The sequence below is a fragment of the Hippopotamus amphibius genome, chromosome 1 (assembly GCF_030028045.1).
Source record: "Hippopotamus amphibius kiboko isolate mHipAmp2 chromosome 1, mHipAmp2.hap2, whole genome shotgun sequence".
In the NCBI taxonomy this organism is placed as follows: domain Eukaryota; kingdom Metazoa; phylum Chordata; class Mammalia; order Artiodactyla; family Hippopotamidae; genus Hippopotamus; species Hippopotamus amphibius.
The window spans coordinates 14,697,161-14,718,347 of NC_080186.1; the positions used below are offsets into that span (position 1 = coordinate 14,697,161).

At 52.2% G+C, this 21,187-nt stretch overlaps 2 protein-coding genes across 3 annotated transcripts in view; both read right to left on the minus strand.

Moving 5' to 3' along the window:
* CAPZB (capping actin protein of muscle Z-line subunit beta) overlaps positions 1–21,187 on the minus strand; it is a 132,947-nt gene that overhangs the window by 37,521 nt on the left and 74,239 nt on the right. For both annotated transcript variants that reach the window (XM_057698098.1, XM_057698106.1), the window contains exon 3: positions 3,228–3,349. In XM_057698098.1, coding sequence (XP_057554081.1) covers positions 3,228–3,349 — 122 coding nt within the window. The remainder of the gene's footprint in view (positions 1–3,227; positions 3,350–21,187) is intronic.
* On the minus strand, positions 9,947–10,423 carry LOC130830792 (40S ribosomal protein S24-like). The gene has a single exon (XM_057698119.1). It carries the CDS (start codon positions 10,375–10,377, stop codon positions 9,979–9,981), a length of 399 nt encoding a protein of 132 aa, XP_057554102.1. The 5' UTR covers positions 10,378–10,423; the 3' UTR covers positions 9,947–9,978.

The window sequence follows — 21,187 nt, forward strand, 5'->3', positions numbered from 1 at the left end:
GAGCCCGTGCGGCCAGTCCTCACGCCCCAGCACCCAGCTCAGCGCTTGTGAGCTGAAGCCCTGCAGCGCCGGCTGGGGAGGAAGGGACACGGGGCACTTCTGCTGGTGCTCCTCCAAACCAACGGAGATGGAGCAGCTTTCTGCTGAGGGACTGCTGAGCATTAAAAAACAACAACAACCTCTCACCAGACCCAGAGATAAAGATGGAGCTGCAGAGTGCTGTCACCACCACTACTTACTTGTAAACTAGGCTTGGTACTTCCACTCGCCAAGGGGAGTGGACAGGAATCAGAGTGAGAGAATCGGAGCTCCCTGCCTGCCCTGCGGCTCCTAGACTCCTAGGCACACTCGGAGGTCTGACCTTTGTTTCCTCGGTTACATGGCCATTGCTATCCTGGGGGCCTGGAAGACCCACCCCAACTGGCTTTCGTTTAAAGGCGACCTGATTAGACCTAAGAGCCCATCTCTCTTGAAGACTGGGGGTCTGGAATTTTCAAGAAGCCTGTAACTCACATCTCTCCAGGCTCACAGACGACAGCATTTCAAGCCATGAGTCCTGGAGCCGGGGTAATTGTAGCTGGGGGAAAAATCATAACATTACCCAGAATATTCTGAGTGGAAGGGGCACTCAGAACACATTTAAGAGCTTAAATGGAGGCCATTTGAAAAAAGACAGATGGACAGGAATGCTTAGATTTCAAAAGTCAGGCCTTTCATTTCCCTCAGAGAATGTTTTTTGTTTCAGCTAACAGGTTTCAAACAGTGCTGTTGGCAAACTGGCGCACCAGAAGGATCTTATTTAAGCAAACGATCAAACACAGGACAGAAATGTGTGGAGAAAATCAGAAGACCTTGAAGTTCTATACCGAGAAGAGAAAAAAGGAAAGCTCTGTGCCCCGACAGCCCGGGCTCCTCTTCGGCTGAAGACCCCCAGCCCCCCTACGGAGCCCCAGCAACACAGGTGGGAGCCAGCAGGGTGACCTGGAGGCGCTGCAGGTACCACATCTCTGGGAAAGCCCAGCCCTGGATGGACTGGAAATGATCGCAGTCTTCCGCGGGCTGCCAGGGAACAGCTGCCTCACACAGCACGCCTGGGTTTCCAGGTGGGAAAAAGAAATATAACGATGATGCTGACTTAGCAAGACTCAGCCCCAGGCCCCTCTTCCACGACGCCTCCCCTGAACCCCGTGCCCGGTGAGGCTGCCTCATCCTTTGGCCATGGGCTCCCTGGCCTGTCAGCCCCCTTAGCACTCTCGGGGACCCCTTCCCTGGGGAGGACCAGACCCAGTCCTACGCCCACAACCCGGACAGTGGCTGGCACTCCCTGGCTGAGCCTGAACTGCTTCAGGGCTGTCTAACCACCTTGAAGCTGGATGCCCACCTCTGCACCTCCATCTCTACCGAGACCTCCGGAACTCAGGCTACTCACAGCCTACCTGACGTTCCACTTCCACCCGATGGGCATCTGAGGCTTAAAATGCCCCCAAACCGGCCCCTCCCAGAGCCGTCCTCACCTCAATACTCACGCAGTGACCCCACCTTCCAGCTGCTCATCCCCCCTCCCCCCACCTGCAGACACTGCTGGCTCCACTTATAAAAGTCACCTCAAACTACCTCTCCCCATCTCCCCTCTAGTCTCCAGCCTAGATTAGGGCAAAATACATTCTTTACCTAAGTTCCATTTGAAGCTAGGAAAGGGACATGATTACATGACAGTTGTCTAGCCTCATTTAAACAGTATTAATTCTTTGTAATATAACCCAAGTTCTGTGCTGTTCAGCACGTCACGTGTTATTTCTTTTAACCCCCAAGTGCCCCGCGCAAAGCCCTATCTCTCTCGCCCGGCCTTCAAGCCTCTGGCCTCATCCCCCACCCCCTGGCCTCCCCTCACTGCTGGGCTCGACCCTGACAGCTCACCCCACCCAGGGCCTTTACAGGGGACGCTCTTCTCCCAGACCTGCGCGGCAATGAACCTTCTCATCTTTAAGTCTCAGTTCACACCTGACCACCAGCGCCAGAGGCCTCCCTGTCTACCCCTCCGCCCCCTCCCTCCCCTTGTCCTCCGCTCTTTTCTTTACTGGTTCTTCAACAACCTCTACAGTTCGTGCAGCTGCTTACTCTCTGGGCTCCTCATTAGGACCCAAGCTCCAGAGAAGAGCGACTCAGTGCCGGACACACAAGTGCCAGCTCAGAGACACGTCACTGAGCGTCCTGTCAGAGGAATGACCAGCACCACCTCCACTTAATACACGAGAGAACCAGAGGCAGTGAGTAACCTGCCACAGCTCCCGTCCGCTCCAGGGGGCAGTGCTGGTTTGGAGCCCACATCAGCTAACTCCAGCGATTTCCTCCTGCTGTCATTTCTCAGGCCCCACCCCTCCCCCCAAAGAACACGAGGCCAAAGCGTTAAGACTCAGCCCAGGTTCTGTGGCCTCTAAACAAACCTGAAGCAGACGGCGTTCCTCCACCATCCTCCAAGGCGCTGACTACAGCCATCTGTCACAGGACTACCAGACGGGTCTAGGGATTCCCAATCTTTTTTAATATTAAGAACTCCTAGGCACCCTTAAAAACCTAGCTCAGATATCATCTCCTTCGGGAAGTCTTCCTGGAGTCAACCTCGGCCCTCTCTCTGCTACCCTGAGTAAGCTTGGCCCTGGCTGCGGGAATCACGTCACACAGCACGGGTGTGTCTCCTGTTCCAGACCACTGATCACTCAGGGCAGGGACGAAAGTCGACTGAGTCATTCACAGCCCTGGGCAAGGGTGATGGAGAGAAAGGAGAGCTGCACGTCTGTTTGAGGAGCTTCACTCACACGCCCTTAAGCCCGCAGGCCCTCCCTGCGCTTGGAAGCCCCGTCACGTGCACACCCCGGACCTTCTCCTTTGCAGGACTTGATGCGATTGTAATGGAGCAGTTTGCTGCTTTCTACCAACACCCCTCTCCCGTTAGACTGTAAGCCCCACCAGGGCAGGGGCTTCTGGTTCACTGCTGCCATCTCCAATGCCTACTGAAGGCACTCCACAAACATCTACTGGTCGACTGGATGCAAGGATGGATGGGAGGATGGATAGAAGGGAGGCAAGGGGGAAAGCCTAGCAGAAGGACAAGCAGAAAAAAGGCTGATGGGCTGTCAGCTGTCAGTGGTCCTTGAGCTGCTGGCAGAAGTAGGGAGCAGCCGGGGTGGGCCTGGCATGCCTGCTGCGTTCTTGGGGCAGGAGCTCACCTATAGGAGTCCCCATCTCTGTTGTAGTCACACAAAAGGTAATCCTTTCCCACCACTTTGTCTCTGGCGATTTTCAGTGGCTGGTCAACAGAAGACAGGAGATCTTCACATAGACTGGGGACCTGGCAGAAAGAGAGGAAAAGGCAGAACAGGGGTTAAAATAACACATCAAACCCAGGTTGGCCAATGGCATCTGTAGCCATACCGTGGTCAGCATATTTACCATCTGGCCCTTGGCATCCTGCCAGAATTATGGGCCTGTTCTTTTCTTTTCCACATGTGTCTGACACCAACTGTGTCCCTCTATAAAGAAACCTGTTCTTGAATTACAGTGGAGCGTGATTTCCAATACAGCCTTCCTTCCAAACTGCGTGCAGCTTTAATTACCTGGTCGCCAGGGTGGTCTAGGACATTTAAGTACGTATGTGCTCGGTACTGGTCTCTGGTGGGCAAAGTACAAGCTGAAGCCCTGAGAAGAAGGTAAACACTTTAAACACATAGGAATCCTGAGAACTCTGAGAAGAGCCCATCCGTGCCGAGAGCCCCGACAGGCTCCCTTGCTGGGTGGAGTTTCCAATACTTTCCAGGCCCCTGGCCAAGCGTTACCAGGCTGGCTTGTAGAGTCAACCCTACCTGCTGCAAAGGTAGCTTCCTGCCAGCTTCCCACAGTGCAGAGCTCCAGCTGTTGTGCTCAGGCTGAGCCTCCTGGGCCCCCGGGAGGAGGGGGGCCCCGGGTAGGGGGGCGGGCAGGGCTGAATCAGGGCAAATGCTGCTGAATTGGACGCACAGCCCTGCTAGTAACCAGGCCTCTGGCCTCCTCCTCCCAACTCAAACATCAATTTCCACCGAAATATTCCAGGAAGGGAGGGCAGTGCTCTCAGAAATGGATTCCTTTAGGCCTGAGTCACTTCCATGCTGTATTTTCAATGTGCTGACTTATTCGTTTCATGGGCCTGGGTTTACGGAGGCCCCACCGTATCGTTTACCAGACAAGTGGCTGCCAACTGCACCAACAACCCTTCCAAATGGAAAAGTTAAATCATGTGGCAAAGACACCCACAAGAGCAGCTCAGCAGAGAGGCTGACAGCCAGAGCAGTTCCTGCGCTCCCCTAGAAGACCCTCGCCACCACCAGGGAGACATGGACAGGGGCATCGCCACCTCGGGGACCACCAGTCTCCGTGGGCTTCTCGAGGCATCTCTGCTGACGGTCGGGTGTTTCCGAATTCGGCCTGGAAGGCGCTGTCCGGCACAACTGTGAGACAGTGACCCTGCCTGGTGACTCCCAGCAGTTTCTCATACACAGAGCAGCACTGGGCAGCCAGCCCCCCAGAGACACACACCACCAACCCCTGCATACAACGTGCTCATTTCAGAACACCTTCTGGATGCAACATCTGTGTACCCACCTCCCCAAACAAAAAGACGCACAAATAAAAACGGGGCTGTTTTCAGTTAGTTTCGGTGCTGAGAAGATCAAGCGTCTGCCACGCATCGTGCACTATGCTGGGCCCTTTACAGATGGCATATTGTCTACCAGAAGCTCACACTCATCTTGTGAAATAGCCATTATCCCCATTCCACAGATTAAGAGAATAGAGGCTCAAAGTCATGAGGTTGCCCAAGGCCCACACAAGAGGAAAGCGGTAGCGACGGAAGTCTCCCCCTCTGACCAGAACTCTGGTTTAATAGACAGCTAAGAGGAAGGAGAGCACACGCCAAAGGTACACTCTGCTGGGAAACGACCCCCTCCCACCCTACCTCTGCTCAGCTATGGATGGCCACAGAGCCCTTCACCTGGAAAAAAGTCCAGATCAAGGCAAGGAAGATTTGGGACTTTCCTGGTGGTCTAGTGGGTAAGACTCCCTGCTCCCAAAGAAGGGAGCCCGGGTTCTATCCCTGGCCGGGGAACCAGATCCCACATGCATGATGCAACTGAGAAGCTCGCTGGCTGCAACTAAGAAGTCCGAATGCCACAACTAAACATGCTGCAACAAAGATCCTTGTGCTGAAACTAAGACCCACACAGCCAAAACAAAAAACAAAACAAAACAAAACAAAAAAAAGGCAAGGAAGATTTCAACAGCTTCCACCGAAGGCAGCTGGGATTTGAAGTGGCCTTGCTTTCCTGTCGCTGGCCAAGTACAATGGCCCTGGGCACCCATGTGCTCACCTATCACGTTACAGCCTTTTCCCAGCATCACTGTTCTGTTGGGCCACTCCCTTGGCTTACCTGTTGGACCCTGACTTTTGCCTAGAACCCCACCCTAACTGGCTGGGGCCCTGACACTACTGACCTAATTTACCCTGGATTATAGTAAAGACCAAGCAAACAGGCTTTGAAGCAAGACTTCTGATCCTACTTTGCAATGGCCTCCTGGCCTGGGGCAAGTTACTTTACTTCTCTACCAAGACGAACTTTCTCACCCATCCAGCAGACAGCGGATAAGAAAAACCAACCCAGCTGGGGATTGCATGTGACAATGACGCGTGCAGTACTCAGCACAGCGCAAGGGCGGGGCATCGCGTACAGGTCAGGAACCCACACGCTGACGCCCCTGTTCCCCCTCGGTCCCAGCACCACCAGCTGCCCGTCGTTCTCAGCTCACAGCCCCAGCCCGGAAGGCAGCTCCAGCCTAGGTCGCACCTGAAATTGCTGTACTGCCCCAGGTGCTGGATGAATGTGCACATTGAGATCCAGTTCTACCCAGAGCCATGCAGCCCCTCTCCTGCCAGTCCTGCGGCAGACAGCTAAGTCCCTCAACAGAGGAAGCTTATAAGATAATGGGATTCGGTATAAAACAGGCTTGACTTCACTCCAATCCAAGAGGCTCATTCACAGATGAGAAGTGTTCCAGTAACTTCTTCCTAGCACTTACACTAACTGAAATGATTTTTTTATTGATTTATCTCCCTAGAACGTAGGTTTTACCAGGGTGAGGACTTCAGCCCTGTTCACTGTTGAATCCTCAGTGCCCACGGTGGTGCCGGACACAGAGCAGGCACTTGATATACGTGGGGAGGAAGAAGGGAGGAGTTTTACAATATGGAGCCTCCCAAATGCCCACTGGCTTTATTTTATTTTAAATATTTAAATATTTATTTATTGGCTGCGCTGGGTCTTTGTTGCTGTGCGCGGGCTTTCCTAGTTGCAGTAAGCAGGGGCTACTCTTCGTTGTGGTGCACGGGCTTCTCATTGCGGTGGCTTCTCTTGTTGCAAAACATGGGCTCTAGGTGTGTGGGCTTTAATAGCTGTGGCACGTGAGCTCAATAGCTGTGGCTCATGGGCTTTAGAGCACAGGCTCAGTAGTTGTGGCACACCGGCTTAGCTGCTCCGCGGCATGTGGGATCTTCCTGGCCCAGGGAGCGAATCTGTGTCCCCTGCACCGGCAGGTGGACTCCTAACCACTGCACCACCAGGAAAGCCCTCGGCTTTATTTTTAAATTAATAAATTGGTGTGTAGCAAGATTCTTCACCCAAAGAGTGTGTAGTCAAGAACTAAACTTTGATGGGTACCAGTGACAATTTCACCATGGCTCCACTAGGCATCCTCAAACGTGACCCGTGATGTGGTTTCAGAGCAGCAGACAGAGCGAGTGGGATTTTAGTGAAAGTCCTGGCATGTGTGCTACTATATGACTCCAAGGAGCACAGTGGTGGTGCAAGACTGAGAACCAAGAGACCTGGGATCGAGCCCCTGCTCGGCCGTTAACTAGTTATGCAGGCCTGGGCTGGGCCCGAGGCTGCTCGTCTGGCAAACACGGCAAGTGAGCTGCATCAGACCCAGATGGCTGCTGGGCCATGGTAAGAGCCTCACTGCTTCTATGCAAATAATTCAGGTAAAGAAAGACTCTAGTCAAGACAACAGTAAGTTCTTTGAGAATGCCTTTTTTTTTTGGTGTTAAGATGTCTGTAATTTTATGAAACGATAGGTTTTGCTTTGTTCTAAAGGTTCACAGCCCAGTGACCTATTCCTCTTCCTCTTCTCATTTAAATGTTTATGGCCTGTGAAGTAAAAAAATGTGGCAGCTGCTTTTTTAGAAAATAGGACCCAGCCCTCCCTGCCTGTCCAAGTAGATCTGGGTACTTTCAAGGTCAGCATAAAGGAGCAGGAGGGACTCCACTTCTCCCCCCCACCCCTTGTAACTCACATCCTTCAAAGCACAAAGTGGATTAAGGCGAAGGGGTTGATGCATGACACCAGCTGTCATCGACAGCTACTCCTGCCGCCTGCCCAGCCTCCTTTCCTACTCTTCTGGTCACAAGTCTCCTCATTCCACACAGTTGGGCAAGGCTGATCTCCACTCCACCACCACCCATGGGCAACGAGAGGGCCTCAGCCCCCGATGCATGCAGGGAAGTCTTCTCCAGGGGCGATAGGAGGATACTCAGGTCACTTTCTTTCTGCCAGGGCAGCCGGGTTGGGGGTGAGGGGCCTGGCCTGCAGCAGGCATGGGGAGCGCACCTCCCTAAGTTTCTGAGCGCTGCAGCGCTGTGGACCTAGTGGACCCGGGCGCCCAGATCCAGCCACTCTTGAAGATCTGCGCCTGGACTTTTCAAAATCTACGGCCAGGTACTAGCCAACCTCAGGAAAACATATATCCGAATTGTAACTCGCAAAGCTACGGAAGCACACAGGAAAACAGAGAGCTCGAGAACGATGACTGCCCTACGGCGAAAGCACCTGGTTGTGACATGGCTGGAGGATCCTCCACCCCAGCAGGCACAATGTTCGCCTTTTGGATACACTCTCAAGTTGGGCCACATCCTTGTATTCTATTTCCCTCCACCAGTCCTGTTTCTCTGATCAAAGTTAAAATGCTCTGTAAGAATAACCTTATCATCGCCACATGGAACGAGAAGTGTGGACTACACAGTGTGCCCGCAGATTCGTATGGGAGCAGCTGCCCAAGGGCTCACTGGTCACGATCTGGCTTCACCGCCAATGCGTCTTGTTCCCACCCCTCCACTTCTGCCTGAACCCTCTCTCGAGCCACCACTCTGTCCTACTCAGTGCTTCTAGACACGCAAGTCTGTACATGCATTCTTCCGCTTAAAAATCCTCCCCGCTTGCTGGATAAGATAATGCATTGGTCAGTTAAATTTTTATTTCAGATACATAATGAATAATATTTTAGTACAAGTATGTCTCTATACACAACATATTGTTTGTTAAATCTGGCAACCTATCCACATTTAGTCTTTTTTTTTCTTTAAATATTTATTTATCTATTTGATTGGATGGGGTCTTAGTTGCAGCACATGGGCTCCTTAATTGTGGCTTGCGAACTCTTAGTTGCAGCATGTGAACTCTTAGTTGTGGCATGTGAACTCTTAGTTGTGGCATGCATGTGGGATCCAGTTCCCTGACCAGGGATTGCACCCAGGCCCCCTGCACTGGGAGTGTGGAGTCCTATCCACTGTGCCACCAGGGAAGCCCCCATATATAGTCTTAAATCCTACCACTCTTCAGGACCTAGCCCAAACTCCAACCTCTTTGTCAAGATGCCATGTTCTTTGGAATTCCTGCAGTGACATCAATGTCAGCTGAATTCTAAATGCTCTGGGACAGCTGTTCTAACACTGGCCTCAGCTATCAGGTTTCTCTTTCCTTGCAATTTAACATTCTTCACTGAGCGCTGACTTGGTGCCCGCAGAGGTAGAGGCTAGTCTTCCAGACCCAGGCCAGCGACACACACTGGTGGGTGCTCCAGTGTGTTCACAAAAGCGGGTATCAATCCTGTGATCTGAGGTCACAGTACAGACCCAGAATAAAGGCAGTTCATCTCTGTAATCTAATCAACTAGTTAATGGCTCTCTCCCTACACTCATGCCAACCCCACCCCACCCCACCTCCTAGTCATGGCAAACGCTTAGAACAGTGAAAGAAATCACATTAAGTCCCATGGATCATGAGTTTGCACAGCAATTTAAATGAAAGGACAGGTCCAAACAAAGCCGGGAGTTCACTTTGGGGTGTGAGCGTCATCGGCTCTGCTGCCTCGGGACCCCAAGGAGGGCCTCTGGTGAGAACACGTGGTTGGTGTCGACCACCCGAGGGCTGGATGGTTTCTGTTCAAGCTGCCCATCTGATCCGCTTAACAGCCTTTGTAAGGAATGTTCAGAAAACAAGAAAGGTGTCAGACCAATCCAAGCTGTTGGGGGGATTTAAACCTAATTCCAAGTGACATGAAATAATAAACAACGCCGCAACTGGCCAAGACAGCGTTTCCGCCATGGTGCTGGTGGTGAAGTTCAGGCCTCTGGCGGTTTCTCCACTGCCACGAACTTCCCTGTGGCCACACCCCAGGGAGCAGGAACTGCCTCGCCCTGCACTACCAGTACCCCCACATCTGGTTCACGGGTGCCTGCGGGGCCACAGGAAAGATGGGGTGAAACGGGAATAAAGTGAACTAGGGCAGGGAGAGGAAAAACCCAGAAGGCAGAAGAGAGGCTGGCAGGCCATGAACAATGGCCTCAGGGAACACCTTAACAACACTGAGAATAAAGAGGAGGGCAGCCAGCACTGGGTGGGGTGGGTGCGCCAGGCACTGTACTATGCAAACCCTACCCGCATCGCTGTCTTTACCTACCTACCTATCTACCTATCTATCTATGTACCTATTTTCATGTAAAAGGTCTTAGTTTATTAATTCTCTCATGACAAATCTGCACAATCACCACAGATACAGTCACTGCAGAATCGTTAGTCCTCCTGTTGTCCAGTCTCTAGCTGACACCTGCAGTGGTGTCAGTTCTTTGGGCCAGCACCAACACTGGCCTCTGCAGTGCCCCGGACTTTCTTCATTCTGTTCTTGCATTCCTTTTGCTGTTTTCTTGAGGTCTTTTTCTTCTCATATAGGCCATGTCCTGCAAGCCTGTGTTTGGGCTCATTTTTCTTTTCATAATCCAAGGAATCGTAAATTCTGCCAAAGCCAGTTGTCTTGCCGCCACCAAAATGGGTTCTGAATCCAAATACAAAGATGACATCTGATGTGGTCTTGTACATCTTGGCTAGTTTTTCCTGAATTTCTGTCTTAGGTACTGTTGCCTTCTCAGGGTGAAGGACATCGATGACCATTTGTTTCTGCTGAAGTAGTCGGTTGGTCGTGAACTTCCTGGTCTGGATAGTTACTGTGTAGTTCATCATGGCGCCTGATCCTCAAGCAGCCAGGGAGGAACAGAGCCTGCATTGCCTCCTTTAATCCTCAAAACAGCCCTGCATATAGATACGGTTACTGTCTTTGTTTTAAAGAAGGGCAAGGGAATTTTCTGGCGGTCCAGTGGCTAGGGCTCTGTGCTTCCACTGCAGAGGCCACGGGTTCGATCCCTGATCGGGGAACTGATACCCTGGCAAGCCGCATGGTGCGTTCAGGAAAAAAAAAAAAAAAGGTGGGGAGGCACGAGGGCCTTAGAGAAGTAACTTGCCCCAAGTCACATAGCTACTAGCCAACATCTAAGAAAAGACATGCGAGATACAGTACATCTGGGTTAAAAAATTTAAAAATTATAGGGACTTCCCTGGTGGTCCAGTGACGAAGACTCTGCACTCCCAAAGCAGGGGCCCGGGTTTGATCCCAGGTCAGGGAACTAGATCTCGCATGCCACAACTAAGACCCGACGCAGCCAAATAGATACAATTTTTTAAAAAGGCTGTAAAAAATAAATAAATGTTACACTCACTCTTGCTGTTGTCCCAAACTGAATACTTTTCTATTATCTAGCCCAACAGCTGATCACATGAAAAGAGATACAAATCAGAAGTTTCCGGCCACAAGTGAGGTTTGTGTTTGGGCCGCCATATGGTTCTACTTTGCCTCTTCCCCTTCTCCATTAGTTATTAATGTTGAAAAAAATTGTTCAACCAGAAAAAGAAACTTGAGATGAACCCTTAAAAAAAGCACAAAAGCCAGACCAGTTCAACTCCAAGGATAATCTAATCCACGGCGCCCTCGTCTTTAAGAAATGCGCCCTTGTACCTCGGTTTTTTTTAAAAAAAGGCCAAATGAATACATTCCGTCTTTTGATCTGCCCGCTGGCTGAGAGCCCACCACCAGAGAGATAAGAATCGAAAACAGACCCTGTTCGCTGGGTCGCACACTCAGAGGAGTAACGCTGCTGAAATATCATGGCTGGGCAGAGAGCTGGCTGGCCCCACCCCCCGGCAGACAGCAAAGTATCAGGATGCCGGAGCTGCCTCCCCCTGGCCAGCAGAGGTCTCTGCTTACAATCTGTTCCTGTTATTTTTTCCAAGGCCCCAAACTTTGCCCGCTTTTTTCCTTAAAAAAGAAAGTAAGGGGAGTGTTTTTAGTGACACGCATGCCTGTGTCAGAAACACAGTCTACAGGGTGGCATTCTGGAAAACACTAATCTCAAAATCAAGCACAAGTTCAAATCCTTGGTCTGCCACTTCCTGGCTGAGTGTAATCTTCCTAAACCTCAGAACCCGTGGCTGCAACACCTGCCTCAGTAGATCCTGAGTGCACGCCCCAGGCATGAGTTAGGTACCACAGATTCGGCAGCAGACGAGATGGATGGGTGTGGCCCTGCTCTCGCAACGCACACCCCAGCCTCTGGAAAAAGACGAGGCACAAGGAGCCATCCCGAGAGTGGCGAGGGCTGTGACGCGGACCCGACGGAGATGGGAGGGGGAATGCCGGGATTCAGTGGTCGGAGGTGGATGGAGATGATGCAAGAGTGGAGGAAAGGAGAGGCACTGCGATGGGAGTGAAGAGCCGGCACGAGGCCCCGAGGTGAGTGTAGGAGAGCAGCACCCGTGGGCTGGAGTGGCACCTCGGCCAGTGGCGCAGTGCCTGGGCCCCTTTAAAGGGGATGGCAAGCTCTGGCACATCGTTTTTCGTAAAACTTCTTAAAGCCTCCCTCCCACCTCCTCCCCAGACTTCCAGGTTTAAGAAGGATGCACTCGAGGACCCATCCGTGAACATGGGCCCAGGTGGCCTCCAGAGCCTATGGGACATGAGAGACACCCACCCCCAGCTCCACCCCCTGATCAGGGTGAGGGAAACAAAGTCCTCCCCATGACTGCCTGGAGGCAGCTTTGTCACCAAAACCTTAGTTGTCACCAGAAATACGTTGGGCCCTGGAAGCAGAGTTTCCAAGTGAACTGATCTAACGCCTCTCCAAGTGTGGGTGCCCCGCGCTGGGGACACCTGACCCCATCCTGTAAATCCACTTGGAGGGCTTGCCTGAGGGAGCAGAGGGGGAGCCCAGGGGTTCTTGCTCACCAGGGAGGCCTCAACCATGTCATCAGGGGATGAGAATGTTCCCGAGTGCCTCCTCTGAGACGAGGCTGGTGCCCTCCAGGACCCCACCCTCCCCACCGTGTGGACAGGGAAACCCACATGCAGGGAAGCTGCTCACACAGCCAGTGAGGTGGGGGTGGGGCAGGACTGGACTCTAAGTTCCAGACTCAGACCCAGCGGCTCCAAAGCACAGGCCCCACCGGGCTGACAAGGCGAGGGGCTCCCGCTCCCACTTCCAGTGGGGCTCCGAAGAGAGGGGGTAAGAAGGGAAGAGAACTGGGGGGGAGGGAACTCAGGGTCTGCACGGCTTCTGCCCCACCCGCCCCACCCCCCCCACTCCTGGCCTGCACTGTGGGCAGGGGCCCTGCGCCACCCAGCACAGCCCGACCCCAGGGCTGCCAGCCCTCCTGTGTTTCAGATCCGGTCTCTCCCCTAATTAAGCTATCCCTGGACTCTGAGAACAATATTCCTTAAGTACAAGTTCAGACCGTATTCTTCATCTGAAGATTGTAAACTATGAAACGCGCTTTTAAGGAGAACACTGTTAGAGGGGCACACGCGTAAGAAGCAATTTCCCGATTTAGGCAACAGCATGACCTGCATGCACCGTGCCCCGCAGGTTCAGGCTGCTGCTGGCACGGGCTCCTGAGGGGCACACTGCCAGCCGGGTCCCCGCACTGGGGGTCTAACACACGAGAGGCTGCCAATATTAGGAAATCGTTTCTGATCAACACGTTTTACCCTGCTTAGAACTCAATTTTTCCGTGCCATTAACAACAGAGAGCTTTCTCAAGAAACAAGCCCCCCCTTCTTTTCTTAGGCAGGTCCCCCAAACCACCCCAGAGGAAAATAATAAACAAAGGCAAACTTCCTGGGCTAGGTTTCAGCCATTCGTATTCCAAAGCTTTTCCTTCTAGAAGCTTAAGGCCTGGAATAAGAGGCCAGAAGGGTTTTCTAAAGAAGGGTCAGGAAGGGGCAGAACAAAGAGAAGACAAACTGAAAGGCCCCTGTTGTCCACGTGTAACCCTACGCTTCCGAAGGGGATGAACCAGGCACCTGGAGCCTAATTAAATTAACCGTTCCCTGGCCAGGAGCAACCTCATCACCTGTGTCTGCAGAGACAAGTCGAGGTCTTTTTAAGCTGCCGCCGGTGCCTCTTCATGAAGGACTGGTCCCTGCAGGCACGGTACACAAGCACCTTTAAGAAGCCAGAGGCAGAAAACTCACTGGGTCTAAGTTACGTGGAATGGACCGAGGGCCGCACACGGGGCGGCCACCTGCCTCGGCCTGGACAACAGCGGGCAGGAGGCTCCCCGACCCGGCCCAGCCTCCTGCTGCAGCCCCATGGCTCTCCCACGAGCCCCTCAGCCGCCCCTCCAGCCAACATCCTGGACAGTCTCTCCGCCAGGACAGTCTGTCCTTCTCCCAATGCCCTAGTGACCCCCGGTTACCCTTCAAGGTCCTCTTCTATGCATGCCCAAGGCTTCCTTCGTGAAGGCGATGCCACCTCATCCATGGGCTATGCCCCTGCCTCCCTATACGAGACCGGGGCTGGGCCTCACGGATTCGGGATGGGGTGTCTCTCCTCAGGGCAGGGATGAGATGTCTGGACAGCCCCGGGCCTGGCGTAAGGCTGGTGGGGCTTCCTAAACGTCGGTGGGATCGTGTTGAACTGTGGAGAAGGAGGGCCACTCAGGTGGAGTTCTGATCTTTTGAAGCCCATGTCTATCTCAGTGGGGAGCACACCCCAAGTGTCCTTCAGCGCCTCTCCTAGAGCTGGACTAGAGACCGGCTGAGGAGGGGGCGAGAGCAAGAGGGCGGTGACCTGGGGTGGCACTGCACCACCGTGACCAAGGACCTCCCAAGTCAGATGCGGACTCAAGCGCCTGCACGCCCCCTGGGGTGTGGACCACCACCCTGCGAGGACCTGTGGGGCTGGCCCCTGCCCCTCACACACCACGCAGGCACCTACTGACGCTGAGCCCACAGGCTTCCCCGTGCGAGGAAGGCACGCGGGGACAGAGCGGAGATCTCTTCCCTGACAGCCCGCAGTCCTGCTTTCTCAGGCTGTGTGGTTAAAGCATTACTGCATTGGCTGCATTCTCATAAATCACCTCAAATCTTTTTGGGAAAAAGACCAGGGAAAAAGACATGAGAACAACTTGTTTATAACATGGTCTTTTTTCCAAAAACAATGTAATTTCATGGGCAGGACAGAGGGTCCCTCTATTGTAATATCAGTAGTATCGTTAAAGCAATGACCCTAACGACAGCAAACATTTTTTTTAAAGAGCCTGTGATGCATGAGGCACCCTTCTACACACGGAACAGACATCCTCATTCTATTGTCACGGCAACCCTGTATGAAGCAGTGGTGCTACTGTTATCCCAATTTATGCCAAATTCTCATCATTTACAGACGAGAGCACCGAGGCACAGGGAGGTTAAGAATAATAACTTGGCTAATAAGGTCACACAGTTTGGAGGTGGCAGAGCCAGAATTCAAGGAAACCCATGTAAACCCACCGCAGGGCTCCTCAGAGCCACCCAGGGAGGCCAAGGACCTCGTGAGGCGGCAGCAGAGGCTCAGAGCCGTGCAACCGCCGAGTCACACGCCACAGTCCTGGCTCTTTCCACCATGCATTCTCTCCAAACTCTCAAGACCACAAACTTCTAAACAACCGAGACAGCACAACAGTCCACCGAAATCCCAGTGATACTGCTGGTCCCTTTCAAGTGGAACTGCTCACGCTGTGTGAGCGTGTGTGTGTGTGTGTGTGTGTGTGTGTGTGTGTGCGCGCCTACGTACACATGCGTGGGGGGTGGGGGCCAGCACTGACGTGCCACGTTATGTGAGGAACACCCAGAACAGGTCGGTGGTGGCTTCTCTCCCTTAGCACAAAAATCATCCTGGCTGGCAGGCCACAACGTCTCACACTGGATTCCTTCTGCTATGGATGTCTCATCAAAGTCTTGTTTTAACTTCACCAGGTCACCTAGAGAAAATGACCATGCACAGACAAAGAAAAATCTGCATCTCTTCCTACTGGGGAAACAGTCAGCTCCACTCAGGAGCAACGGATGTCTTTCCCTTCGTTGGCTGTGTCTTCCAGGATCAAGAGCTCCTCTGTTTCTCCACTTCGACTCATTAGGAAGTAAAACTCAAATCCTCCAGATAAAATCTACCTAGACGTATGAGGGATTAAATACAGTGTCCTCAACCTCAAAGTCTAAGAAGAGAGAGGGGAGCACAAGTGAAGTCCCAGTGTGCTCTGGACCGGGGAAGTACCAGATACTATGGAAACGAGTGGGGGTCACCCAGAACTTCTCTGGAGGAAAGGAGGAGCAGGGGAGGTCGGGGAAGATGTCTTGAGGAGATAACATGTGAGCTCAGTTATACAAACTGAAGCACGTGTGTGGCAGAAGAGGTCACAGAGAAGCTGGCAGGACTGAGATGCAGGAATGCCCATCTGGTCAAAGGAGTGCTGTGTGGAACATAGAACACTGACGGCCACACAGCTCTGTGAAGATGCTGAAAAACCACTGGACACTTTTTTTTTTTTTTTTTTTATTTATTTATTCATTTGTTTATTTATTTATTGGCTGCACTGGGTCTTCGTTGCTGTGCACGGGCTCCCTCTATCTGCGGCCAGCGGGGGCTACTCTTCGTTGCGGTGTGCGGGATTCTTATTGCTGTGGCTTCTCTTGTTGTGGAGCACAGGCTCCAGGCGCGTGGGCTTCAGTAGTTGTGGCACGTGTGGTCAATAGTTGTGGCTAGTGGGCTCTAGAGCGCAGCCTCAATAGTTGTGGCACATGGGCTTAGTTGCATTGCAGCGTGTGGGATCCTCCCGGACCAGGGATTGAACCCGTGTCCCCTGCATTGGCATGCAGACTCTTAACCACTGTGCCACCAGAGAAGCCTCACTGGACACTTTAAAAGGGCAAATTTTATAGTACATGAATTATATCTACATAATCACAATTATATCTCTATTGTTTAATAACAACAACAAAAAAGGTGAATCGAGAGATATTCCAGGCAGAGAGCACAGGCATATCCAAGGAACTATTAGTTCAATGCAAATACAAAAAAAATTAATTGGGGTTTCCAGCAGGAAACTTACGTGACCAAAGTTCAGGTTAGTAAACTAAGGAACCAGGGGCAGGGTTATCTTTCTCTTCACTCTTGTATCTATCTGGCTACTGACCCTTACAACCCAGAACTTTCCTACATCAGAATAAATTAACGCAGCACATGGGACGGATGCGTCGCCAGCCTGCAAGCCAGGGGTGGGTCTCCAGTGAAGTGGGACTAGATCACCAGATGAGCCGCAGCTGCCCTGGTCCTCAGTTTCCTCATCTCTAAAATGGCCCAGGGACCTCCCTGGCGGTCCAGTGGTTCAGACTTCACCTTCCAATGCAGGGGGTGCAGGTTCAATCCCTGATCAGGGAGTGAAGATCCCATGTGCCTCAGGGCCAAAAAGCCAAAACATAAAACAGAAGCAATATTGTAACAAATTCAATAAAGACTTTAAAAATGGTCCACATCAAAAAACCTTAAATAAAATAAAATGGACCCAAACTGAACAAGATGGATGTTGTGGTTCTCCAAGGCAGAGAAGAGGCACCTGGTGGGGTGCTGGTGTAGAGGTGGGGGCTCAAGGTGGTAAGAGTAAGAGAGGAAGTCTGGGCCCAACACTGCCTGTTTCATTCAAGTTTGGTATAAGATTTAATTTGAAAAGAGGGCTCCACTAATTTTTTTTTAAAATTTATTTACTTATTATTTACTTATTGGCTGCACTGCATCTGTTGCTGCACACAAGCCTTCTCTAGTCTCGGCGAGTGGCGGCTACTCTTCATTGTGGTGCTCGGGCTCCTCACTGCGGTGGCTTCTCTTGTTGCAGAGCATGGGCTCTAGGCCCACAGGCTTCAGTAGTTGTGGCACATGGGCTCAGTAGTTGTGGCTCACAGGCTCTAGAGCACAAGCTCAGTAGTTGTGGTGCATGGGCTTAGCTGCTCCGCAGCATGTGGGATCTTCCTGAAGCAGGGATCAAACCCGTGTCCCCTGTACTGGCAGGCAGATTCTTAACCACTGCACAACCTAGGAAGCCCAGGCTCCACTAATTTTCAAAGTGTCTGAAAACCACTAGACTAGATGACCAGTAAGGTTCACTTCAGTTTTAAGATCCTACAAAGTTTCATAGTGCAAGACTTAATTTAGTCATCTCTACGACCATCCAAGATATGGCTATAAGAACTCATCAAAAGTCTTCTGTGATATTCTAAAAAAAAAAAAAAAAAAAAGTTTGTGACTTTTTTCCTAAAACAAAGTGTCTCCTGAGCAAGGTACTGGATGACACCTAAAACTGACTAAGCCCTGGGCCTGCCTCCGAGGTGCACACGAGTGAATGACCCATGAGGGGGAAGAAAGAAAAAGCTCGTGACTGCACACACTTCTCCCCTGAATTCCAGTTCAAATTTAAAATTCTTAGGAATGTTCTCCTTGTAGAACTCAAATTATCCCCTCTTCTCTCTCCCAGGAGTGATCTCCTGCCCCCAGAGTCCCCCGCCCCAATCCTATTCCTTAAAGGGAAGCCCAGCTTTTCCTGCTTCCCAAGGCACAGATCTTTATCAACTTGAGTGTCTCCTGCACTGATCTGAGGCCTCGTTACTGGCAGCAAGTACAGCATCCGCTTTTAAAGGGGCCGGTGATGGACACACATCAGAAACCCCAGGCTCCTGTCAGGCGCTCTCAACCACAGCCTGCGGGACCCACAGCTGCTCCGCACCGACCCAGGTCGCGGCCAACTTCAAAGGTCAGGCAAAGCAGGGTGTGCGCGCCCTGCTCTTCCCAACCAGACGTGCTCTGAGCGGTGACCCGGGCACTCCTCCTCCAGCGCCAGTGCCCGCTGGCCTGCACAGGGCTTCCTGAAGGCCCCCAGAAAGGAAATGCTTTCTGCTTCTTCTGGTCCTGGGAGGTACAATCTTTCTCCAACTCACTTGTATCACATTTCTCATCAACCAGAGGACAGGATTTAACTTAGAGAGAGCCTCTTCAGACCTCTTCCTGGAAGCTCTCCGAGGCTTTCACAAAACTCTGCTGAGGCCCCCCCAGCAACAGGATGCCATACAGTTCCTGAAACACAGGAGCTAGACAGACCTCCTACTGGAAAATTCTATTAGGGCAAGGCCAAGGCAGGGGTCTTTGTACATTTCTGATGAATTATGCCTGTGGCTCCAGCTGACAAGAACCAGGTATCTTCTTCACCTGGGGAGAGCTTAGCCTCCTGCTAACACACCCCAGTCCTTACCTAGGTCTGATTCCTTCTAAAGTACTTCCCTGGCCTTGCAGTACTGCTCCCATTAAACAGAAGCACCAGAGGACTAAGCTCTTTTGTCCCCACCCACCTAAATGTCACAAGAGCACAGCCACCAGCAGCCATCTACTGCCATCTCCCAGTGCCGTGGTGAGATACAGACAACGAGGTCATCACAACAAAAACAACCGAAGAGCATCTGTGCACGTAATTCCAAAGAGACTTAAATTTCCTGTACAGAGGCGGAATGAAAGCCAAAAAGGAAAAAATACTTCCCCCAAACAAAAGTGGGGGCTTTCAAGGAGACTTGCTGAGTAGCAAACATTTTGGAAAGACGGAATTTTCAACACAAACACCAAAGGGCAGAGATTTGAGGCAGAAGAGCTATGCACGCAGCTGGGAGGCTCTTTAATTAGGGAAAGATTTGCAAAGCCTGTGGAGCATCGGCACGTCTCCCCGTGGTCTCAGGAATGGAAAGAATGTGGAAAGCAGTGGGGTAATCAACAAGTCCAAATCTGCCTGACACTCTCACCGAGCAGGAGGCACGTGGTCTTGTCCCTTGCCACCTCTCAGGTCCCAGTGATCCCTTAAAGCAAGAGAAGAGGACCACGGGGTCTTGGGAGAAGACAGGCTGGATCGTCTCCTGCCTAAGGGTGCTTCCCACAGACAGCACACGGGAAAGCCCTTCCGTCAACGAGTTCTAAGGCGAAAACATAATTCAAGGGAAAACTAACTCCTCCTCAGACCTAGGAACTATATTTCTGCATGTACAATATAGCACTCTCACGAGTATTTCCAATGGGCTTAAATCTCCTGCACTTGGGCAGGTGATCTGTAAGGAAAGGGAAAAATGATATCCCCTGCTCCACCTAGCGGAAACACGGACTCCCAAGGGGTGGGAGCTGAAGCAATGGTTTTCCCCAAATAGTTGACACCCATGCTGATACTCCTCCCTTGGGACGTGGTGACAGGCAGTGCAGCCCTGGGCCACAGGTAACTGAGCTCTACTCTGGAGGATATTGTGCATGAGGATTTTCAGCAGTTACGAGAAGAGTTACCAAATCTGAAGTTACAAGGGTAACAAGGATGAGGAACAGAGGCACAGCCTTTGCGGCCCTCTCCTCCACCAAAATCTAAGAGTTCAGGACAAACCAACAGTCAAGAGTGGACTTTGGGTTCCCTCGGGAGGCAGCAGCTGTTACTGACCAGAGCTGCAAAGGAGGTGCCTGGACTTTCCAGAACGCCTGACGGATTGGATTCAGAAAGTCCCAGGTCCCTGCGAGATCAGACGAGATACAGGCAGGTGGCACCGGCAGCTCCATTAAACACTTGCTCTCAAGAGAGCCAGCAAAGTCATGGATTCCCCAGAAAGGACCAACGTGGCGTTTCCAGAGGCAGACGGGCACGTGGAATAATCTAAGAAAAAGGCCCATTTCCCAGCTCTCATCTTAAAATTATAGATAGTTGATCTCTGTCCCTCCCCTTATCCACCTAGAAAAGTCTGAGTAGCAACCACAGCTGGTCCTCAGCAGAAGTGGAGTGTGCGCCCATCACCTGCTTCCTGGCAAGGGATCCACGAGGCCTGAGCCAGTGCCCATGGCTCACCAGGCGTCAGTTCAGGGACCGTAAGCGGGATGGAAACACACCACCCTGCTATGTCTCAGCCTGCCTGGCTCCCTTCCTAGTGAGCGCCCTGTCAGGCTGTCTCAGGCTTCACCTACTTGAAGGAGCTTTCCCTGAAACCCACCCCTCAGTGTGTCCACAGAACTCTGCATTCCTCAGATCCACCTGGGTCTCTGTCTCCCCGACAACCACCTGCTCTTTAAAGACACAGACCCCATCGTACTTATCACTCTGACCCCAGGGCTTCGGCTCAGGTGCGAGCACTCAGCAGGGGCTCAGACAAGCCTCCCCCGAGTGTCTATCCATCACACGCCACACACTGGCGATACAGAGGTGAACAGAGCAGACATGATTCCTGCCCTCGGAGAGCTGAGTGGGCAGTGAAAGAGTTATGGAATTCAGCCGTTCCCCCCGAGAGTAAAGGTGAGTGGCGTGGCTGGGTGATTAGGTGGGAGCGGGTGGGGAGCGAGGCTCCAGCAGAGGGCTGCAAGGTAAGCAGGGTGGGTGTGAAGATGTGTTCCCAGTAAACAGGATGGCACGGACAGAGACCCAACAAGACAGGGCACGGGGCCTTTGGGAGACTCTCAAGCAGATCAGTATGGCTAGAGCAGAGGGGCCGTGGGAGAGGCAAGAGAGGTGGACGGGGCCAGATCAAAAGTTTTCAAACCCAGACCACTGTTTGGGCTCGACCCTGAGGACAAGTGAGGAGCCACAAAGGGCCGTGGAGGGTCACGATCAGCGCCGCGGGTGGAACGGC

What these genes read in the sequence shown, in the direction of transcription:
- LOC130830792 (XM_057698119.1), bottom strand. Translation starts at nt 10,377, where the DNA reads ATGATGAACTACACAGTAACTATCCAGACCAGGAAGTTCACGACCAAC.